This window comes from Passer montanus, unplaced genomic scaffold (genome assembly GCF_014805655.1).
Source record: "Passer montanus isolate IOZ18808 unplaced genomic scaffold, ASM1480565v1 scaffold187, whole genome shotgun sequence".
NCBI lineage: Eukaryota > Metazoa > Chordata > Aves > Passeriformes > Passeridae > Passer > Passer montanus.
In genome coordinates this window covers 440,643-449,242 of record NW_024366159.1, presented here as the reverse complement: position 1 = coordinate 449,242, position 8,600 = coordinate 440,643, and the positions used below count along the sequence as shown (strand labels likewise).

The window sequence follows — 8,600 nt, the reverse complement described above, 5'->3', positions numbered from 1 at the left end:
ATGGGATGGGATGGGATGGGATGGGATGGGATGGGATGGGATGGGATGGGATGGGATGGGATGGGATGGGATTGGGAGGGGTGGAATGGGATCAAGAGGGGTGGAATGGGATCAGTGGGATCAGGAGGGATGGGATGGGAGTGGCAGGGACGGAGGCGGGCCCAGCCCCTCCCAGCTCACCTCGCAGCGGCTGCGCAGGCCCCGCTCCTGCAGGCGGGACCAGATGCTCTGGATCCTGCCGGCGTGCTCGGGGTGGTTGCTGTTGTCCCCGCAGGAACACTGGTGCTTCAGCATCACCGAGTCGTAAACCAGCCCTGTCAGGCAGAGCCGCACGCTCAGCTCCTCTGCAGGGCCTCTGAGACCCCAGATACTGACCAAAATCCCCCCCATCCATGGGAGATTCTACCCCAAACCACGGGAGATTCTACCCCAAATCACGGGGGATTCTGCCCCCAAACCTGGGAGATTCTGCCCCCAAACCATGAGAGATTCTGCCCCCAAACCATGGGAGATTCTGCCCCAAACCAATGGGATCAGGAGGGATGGGATGGGAGTGGCAGGGACGGAGGCGGGCCCAGCCCCTCCCAGCTCACCTCGCAGCGGCTGCGCAGGCCCCGCTCCTGCAGGCGGGACCAGATGCTCTGGATCCTGCCGGCGTGCTCGGGGTGGTTGCTGTTGTCCCCGCAGGAACACTGGTGCTTCAGCATCACCGAGTCGTAAACCAGCCCTGTCAGGCAGAGCCGCACGCTCAGCTCCTCTGCAGGGCCTCTGAGACCCCAGATACTGACCAAAATCCCCCCCATCCATGGGAGATTCTACCCCAAACCACGGGAGATTCTACCCCAAATCACGGGGGATTCTGCACCATGGGAGATTCTGCCCTAAACCATGGGAGATTCAGGAATGCAAACCCCAGGAATGCAGCCAGGGGCCGGGTGGGCAAACCCTACCTGGAACAGCCCTCCCAGACAAAAAGAGGTCCCCCCCAGCTCTCTCCTGGCGCTCCCAAGTCCAGGAATGACCCGGAGCGATGCGGAGCCGCCCCGGGACACCCCCAGGTCCCCTCCTGTCCCTGCCCAGCGGTGACAGCCCCGCAGGGTGACCATACCTGTGGTGAAGTGCGGCTTGGGCGGCTGCTCCTGCACGGGCAGGGCCAGCGCCTTGGTGTCCTGGGCAGGGAGGGACACGGTGGCCGTGGCTGGGGACGACTGAGCCCTGGACAGCGGCCGGTGGCCGGGGGGGAGCACGGGGGGGTCGGCCAGGGGCTGGCGCTTGAGGAGCTGCTGCTGCACCCGCTGGAAGGAGTCCCACAGGAAGGCCTGGGGACACAGGACACCGTCAGGGGACAGGCCAGCCTCCCCAGCGCCGGGACAGGGGACACAGCCCTGCTTGGTGTGGCCAGGGCTGGATCCAGCGGCTGGTCCGGGCTCGGAGTCGGGACAGGAGGGGACAGGACAGGAGGGGACAGGAGGGGACAGGAGGGGATGAGGCAGGACAGGCAGGACAGGACAGGACGGGACAAGCAGGACAAGCAGGACAGGCAGGACAGGAGGGGACAGGACAGGAGGGGACAGGAGGGGACAAGGCAGGCAGGACGGGACAAGCAGGACAAGCAGGACAGGCAGGACAGGAGGGGGGGACAAGGCAGGACAGGCAGGACAGGACAGGACGGGACAAGCAGGACAAGCAGGACAGGCAGGACAGCAGGGGACAGGATGGGACAGGCAGGAGAGGACAGGCAGGACAGGACAGGACAGGACAAGCAGGACAAGCAGGACAGGACAGGCAGGACAGGACAGGAGGGGACAGGACAGGACTGGACGGGACACAACAAGCAGGACAAGGCAGGACAGGACAGGATAGGCAGGACAAGATGGGACAGAACAGGATGGGACAGGACAAGCAGGACAGGACAGGACTGTGCCAGCATCTGCTGCTCCCTGCCGGCTCAGCCCCGTAGTGACAACAGCGATGGGACAGAGCCGGCAATTTGGGAAAAACCCGACAATTGGGGGAAAAACACGACAATTTGAGGAAAAGCCCGACAATCTGGGGAAAAGCCCGACAGTTTCGGGACAAAGCCCAGCAATTTGGGGACAAAGACCGGCAATTCGGGGACAAAGCCTGACAATGTGGGGAAAGGTCTGGCAATTCGGGGACAAAGCCCGGCAATTTGGTGACGATGCCCAGAAACTTGAGCACAAAGTTCCAGCAATCTGGGGACAAAACCCGGCAATTCGGGGACAAAGCCCGACAATTCGGGGACGAAGCCCGGCAATTTGGGGAAAGGCCTGACAACTTGGGGACAAAGCCCGGCAATTCGGACGGGACAAGCAGGACAAGGAGCACAAAGTTCCAGCAATCTGGGGACAAAACCCGGCAATTCGGGGGCAAAACCCGGCAATTCGGGGGCAAAACCGGACAATTTGGACAAAACCCGGCAATTCGGGGACAATACCCGGCTGTGTGACAGCAGCGGTGGCCGCAGCTCTGCCCCTGTCCCTGTGAGCTGCCCCGGGCACCCGGCAGGCACAGCCCGTGCCCACCCTGCCCGTGCCCACCCTGCCGGTGCCCAGCCCTGCCCGTGCCCCCCGTACCTGCTGCAGGACCAGCTCCTCCTGGGGCTGCCCCATCTTCTGCGTCCTCTCGGGCTCCTTGCCGCTGCTGCCGGGCCGGGGGGGCTCCACCCGCGCCCGGCCGGGGTCCCCCCCCTCGGCCGCGGCCTCCGGGAGGGTCCCCTCGGCCTCCATGTCCTCCGAGGACGGGATCTGCCGCAGCCGGGGCTTCTCGCTGGGCTTGGCCATGCGCTGGGGACAGCGAGCAGCAGCGTGAAAAACGCATTTCTGGAAAATTCTTCGCGTCTAGCAAAAGGCTCGCATAGCATATATTTGTATATAAACTTATATTTGTGTGTATATGTATGTGTGTATGTATATATATATATGTATGTGTGTATATATAAATATTTTTAAAATATATTTGTATGCAAGGAGATAAAAAATACTGACTTGGAAATGTTATAGAATAAGACAGATGTTGTTGAGAGAAAAATGAAACTAAAAAGTTTTAAAAGAAAGCTATATTATCTATTAATAATATATTAAAATTTTATATTATATGTAATATATTCTATATTGCATGTAATATGTGGTACATAGTATATGATAGGGAATATACTATATGTAATATATAATATATAATATATAATATACATACTATATAATATAGAGTATATAATATATAACATATAATATATAAAACATGTACTATATATTATATAATATATAATATAAAACATATAATATGTCGTATATATTATATACACTATGTAATATATAATATGCCACATATACTGCATAACATATAACATACAATATATAATATACAATATATGATATATTATATATAATATATACATTATATATAATATATAATATATAAAAGATGTAATATATAATACATAATACATAATACATTATATATAATATACAATATATGATATATGATATATACATTTTTTCAGTTACAAAAAAGACTTTTCACATTTTATGTTCTATATAATATATATTGTAATATTATTTATGATATATATTATGCATTATATAATATATAATATGTTATATTATGTATAGATATACATTATATAATATATATAATATATAATATATAATGTATAATATATAATATATAATATATAATATATAATATATAATATATAATATATAATATAAGATAAAGACATATGATATATTATAGATTTTATATTATAGATAATAGCTAATAATGTATTATATCGATTAAATATTCTAGATAATAGATAACGTACTACATATACAAACCAAAGCAGGAGTTTTAAGGCAGAAGCCAGCCCTTCTCCTTGCCCTCCTTCACCGACTCGATCAGCATTTACCCTTAGACAAAAACCACACCAATAATCCCCCCACTGCCAGTCCCACCTTGCCCAGGTGCGTGTGCTGCGCCAGCCGCTCCAGGACGTGCGCGTGGTGCTGCTGGAAGAGCAGGTGCTGCCGCGCGGCGCTGGGGCTGGGCGGCAGCGGCTCCGAGCGCGTCCTGCCCAGCGGCCGGTGCTGCCCGGGCAGTGCCAGCCGCTCCGCGGGCACCAGCGACAAGCCAATCTATTCCCGGGTCACCAACAACTGGCACCTGGATAACCTGAGATACAAACTGCACTGCTGCACTTCACTCTGCACTGTTCATTAGAAAAACGAAAATGATCTCTCCCAAACAACCTTCCCTGCACGTACACAGCGAGGGTTGGGGTGACCAACCCCTGCAGCCTAACAACTTTAATTAACCAGGAACTAATTGGCAAGGAGCTACTGACCAACTGGAGTCCCAATGAGGTCTGTAAAACTGTATAAAAACTGAGTTATGTGAATAAAAAAGAGCTTTTTCCACCATGGAGGAAAGGGAACTCCCAATGTGCTTCACTCCCACAGTGACAGCCTGGCTGTCACTGTCACTGTCATTGTCACTGCCACTGTCACTGCCACTTGCACTGTCACTGTCACTTTTGGTGTCACTGCCACTGCCACTGTCACTGTCACTTGCACTGTCACTGTCACTTGCACTGTCACTTTTGGTGTCACTATCACTGCCACTGCCACTGCCACTGCCACTTGCACTGTCACTTTCACTGTCACTATCACTGTCACTGCCACTGCCACTGCCCCATCCACTGCCACTGCCACTGCCACTGTCACTTGCACTGTCACTGTCACTTGCACTGTCACTTTTGGTGTCACTATCACTGCCACTGCCACTGCCACTGCCACTTGCACTGTCACTTTCACTGTCACTATCACTGTCACTGCCACTGCCACTGCCCCATCCACTGCCACTGTCACTGCCACTTCCACTCTCACTGTCACTGTCACTTCCACTGTCACTGTCACTGTCGCTGTCGCTGTCGCTGTCGCTGTCGCTGTCGCTGTCCCTGTCCCCAGGCGGACACTCACCTGCCACCAGCGGCGTGTGGGTGACCGAGGGCTCGAGGATGATGACGGGCTGCAGCCTCGGGGACAGGGGGCTGCCGGGCTCGTGCTGCTCCAGGCTGGCCGGGATGAAGACGGGCGCGTGCGTGCCCGGCAGCACCGGCCCGTTGAGCACCGGCACCCGGTGAGGCAGCCCGGGCAGCGCCCGGCGCTCGGCATCGGCCTGGGGACACGGACAGGGACAGGTGGGACAGGGACAGGGTGGGATGGGATAATGGGATAATGGGATGGGATGGGATCGGATGGGATGGGATGGGATGGGATGGGATGGGATGGGGACAGGGACAAGGATGGGACAGGGACAGGGATGGGACGGGGATGGGGATGGGACAGGGCAGGGATAGGACAGGGATGGGACAGGGACAGGGATAGGACAGGGATGGGACAGACACAGGGATGGGACAGGGACAGGGATAGGAACAGGACAGGGGTGGCGCAGGCATGGGACAGGGATAGGGGTGGGACAGGGCAGGGATGGGACAGGGACAGGAATGGGACAGGGACGGGGTGGGACAGGGACGAGGATAGGAATGGGACAGGCACAGGGAAAGGGTCAGGGATGGGGGCACGGACAGGGATGGGTCAGGGATGGGGTCGGGGACAGGGACAGTCACAGGGACACAGCACAGGGACAGGGACGGGTCAGGGACAGGGATGGATCAAGGACAGTCACAGGGACACAGCACAGGGACGGGGTCAGGGACAGGAATCGGGACAGGGACAGGGATGGGGACAGGGACAGGGATGGGTCAGGGACAGGGATGGGTCAGGGACAGTCACAGGGACACGGCAGCGGGAGGGCACAAGACTGTCCCCACCGTGCCCGAGGGCAGCACCAGGAGCCCCAGACCCCAAGGGAAGCCCCAGGCTGGGGCCCAGCCCGGGCACCTACCCTGGCGCCGGTGGTGGCCGGCAGCCCCAGGGTGATGGCCGGCAGGGAGGCCGCGCTCTGCAGGGCAAACTGCGCCAGGGAGCTCTCCTGCAGCAGCAGCCGCTGCGCCAGCGGCGCCTGCGGCACACGGCAGCCGTCAGAGCCCTGCCCAGAGCCGGGCACCGGGCACGGGGACACCCACGGGGGCACAGGGACAGCCACGGGGACACCCACGGGGACACCCACCACAGCAGCCGTCAGAGCCCTGCCCAGAGCCGGGCACCGGGCACGGGGACACCCACGGGGGCACAGGGACACCCACGGGGACACCCACAGGGACACCCTGGGGACACCCATGGGGCAGCGCCGGCAGAGGGGAAATGCACCCTGAAGGAGGCTGGGTGGGGGAGGAGTGCTGGGCTGGGGAGAGCATCCCAGAGCAGAGAATTCCAGGGCAGCCCAGGGCATCCCAGGGCATTCCAGGGCATCTCTGGGCATCCCAGAGAATGCCAGGGCATCCCAGGGCATCCCTGGGCATCCCTGGGCATCCCAGGGCATCCCAGGGCAGGGCATCCCAGGGCATCCCGGAGCAGGGAATTCCAGGACTGGGCACTCCAAAGCATCCCAGGGCATCCCTGGGCAGGGAATTCCCAGGGCATCCCTGGGCATCTCAGGCATTCCAGGGAATCCCAGGGCATCTCAGAGCATTCCAGGGCATTCCAGGACATCTCAGAGCATCCCAGGACATCTCAGGGCATCCCAGGACATCTCAGGGCATCCCAGGGCATCCCAGATCATCCCAAGGAATCCCAGAGCATCCCAGAGAATCCCAGGGCACCCCAGGGCACCCCAGCATGCAGGGAGAGGCAGCTCCGGGCAGGGGGTTCAGGGCTGGGGTCGTGGGCTCCCCCTGAGGCCGGAGGGGACAGCGGGTCCCCAAAGGCAGCGGGGCTCACCTCGTGGGGCACGCCCGGGGCGGCGGGCAGCGCGGCGTGCTCGGCGGGCAGGCTGTCGTTGGGAGAGCTGCAGCCCGACACGGGGGTGCTGCTGCTGCTGGGGGACGAGTCTGGGGGGGCAGGGACACGGGGTGAGGGCACAGCCCCCCCAGCCCCTCCAGCCTCTGCCCCCCAGCCCCTCCAGCCTCTGCCCGCCACCCTTCTGGGGCTGAAGCCCCTGGGAAGGCAGCGCTCCGTGGTGGGAACGCTCCACGCCAGAACTGGGGCACTTCCAGCCCTGCAGGACCAGCCTGGGCCCCAAGAGCAGCAGGAGCAGCTGCTCCAGCACCTCCCGTCCCTCACCAAAACCTCTGGATCTCCAGTCCCACACCAAAACCTCCTGAATCCCCAGTCCCACACCAAAACCTCTGGATCCCCAGTCCCACACCAAAACCTCTGGATCCCCAGTCCCACACCAAAACCTCCCGATCCCCAGTCCCACACCAGCACCTCCCATCCCACACCAAAACCTCCTGAATCCCCAGTCCCACACCAGCACCTCTCGTCCCACACCAAAACCTCCTGGCCCCTGGGGAGGACACACCAAACGCAGGGGACACACCAAACCCGGTGTCACTGTCCCCAGGCAGGGGTGACACGGGACCTGGAGCTGTCCCAGCCCCTGGGGAGGACACACCAAACCCAGGGGACACACCAAACCCGGTGTCACTGTCCCCGGCAGGGGTGACACGGGACCTGCAGCTGCCCCAGGGTGTCCCCAGGCCCGGCCCAGGCCTCACCGATGGCGTCGGGCGGGCGCCTCTTCAGCGAGGGGGGGGCGCTCTCCTTGCGGGTCAGGGGGTTCTTGCGCCGGTCCAGGCACTTCCTGGGCTTGCACCGAACCTTCAGGTTGGGCTCGGACGCTGCGGGGACAGGGGTCAGTCCTGGCCCCGGCTGGGCGGGCTCTGTGGGGCCAGGGCCAGCTCCAGCCGGGGACACGGGGACATCCCTGAGGCTTTGAGGGACATGGGGACATTCCCGAGGCCTTGAGGGACACGGGGACATCCCTGAGGCTTTGAGGGACACGGGGACACAGGGACACTCCCGAGACCTTGAGGGACGCAGGGATATTCCCAAGGCCTTGAGGGACACGGGGACATCCCTGAGGCTTTGAGGACACAGGGACACTCCCAAGACCTTGAGGGATATGGGGTTGAGGCTTTGAGGGACACAGGGCCATTCCCAAGGTCTCTGGGGACACGGGGACATTCCCGAGGCCTTGAGGGACACAGGGACATTCCCAAGGTCTCTGGGGACACGGGGACATTCCCGAGGCCATACCTGTTTTCCGCAGTGGAAAATGCTCGGGGGTGTCGAGGGCAGCGCTGGCCACGGGGGACAGGAACGTGCTCAGCATGGCAGGGGAGGGACCCTCGGGCTCCAGGGGCTCCAGAGACCTGCGGGGAGAACCAGAGCCCCTTCCCAGCTGCCCCTGAGCAGGTCTGGGGCAGGGACAGGTCCTTTTGGGGGCAGATCGTTACCTGTAGGGCAGGGCTGCGGCGGGGGGGTTGCTGGTCCTCTCCAGAGCCGCCTGCTGCTTCTTCAGGATGACCTCGGCCAGCTTCTGCTTCACCACCGTGCTGGCCACGGCGGGCTGCGGGTCACCACGGTCACCACGGTCACCACGGTCACCCCACGGGGCTCAGAGCCGCTCCCAAGGGTCTCTGCAGGCAGGACCCCGACCCCAGGGCTCCGGTATGGCTGGGGACCCCCGAGGGG

General features: G+C 58.9%; 1 protein-coding gene across 1 annotated transcript in view; it reads right to left on the bottom strand.

Moving 5' to 3' along the window:
* The window catches only part of HDAC7 (histone deacetylase 7), a 43,681-nt gene that overhangs the window by 13,340 nt on the left and 21,741 nt on the right, over positions 1-8,600 (bottom strand). Inside the window, exons 4-14 of the mRNA XM_039705870.1 lie at positions 8,363-8,472; positions 8,163-8,278; positions 7,622-7,744; positions 6,843-6,952; positions 5,908-6,024; positions 4,857-5,178; positions 4,251-4,255; positions 3,957-4,136; positions 2,598-2,807; positions 1,109-1,319; positions 594-727 (exon numbers count right to left, since the gene is read on the bottom strand). Of these exons, the coding sequence (XP_039561804.1) occupies positions 594-727; positions 1,109-1,319; positions 2,598-2,807; positions 3,957-4,136; positions 4,251-4,255; positions 4,857-5,178; positions 5,908-6,024; positions 6,843-6,952; positions 7,622-7,744; positions 8,163-8,278; positions 8,363-8,472 (1,638 nt within the window). The remainder of the gene's footprint in view (positions 1-593; positions 728-1,108; positions 1,320-2,597; positions 2,808-3,956; positions 4,137-4,250; positions 4,256-4,856; positions 5,179-5,907; positions 6,025-6,842; positions 6,953-7,621; positions 7,745-8,162; positions 8,279-8,362; positions 8,473-8,600) is intronic.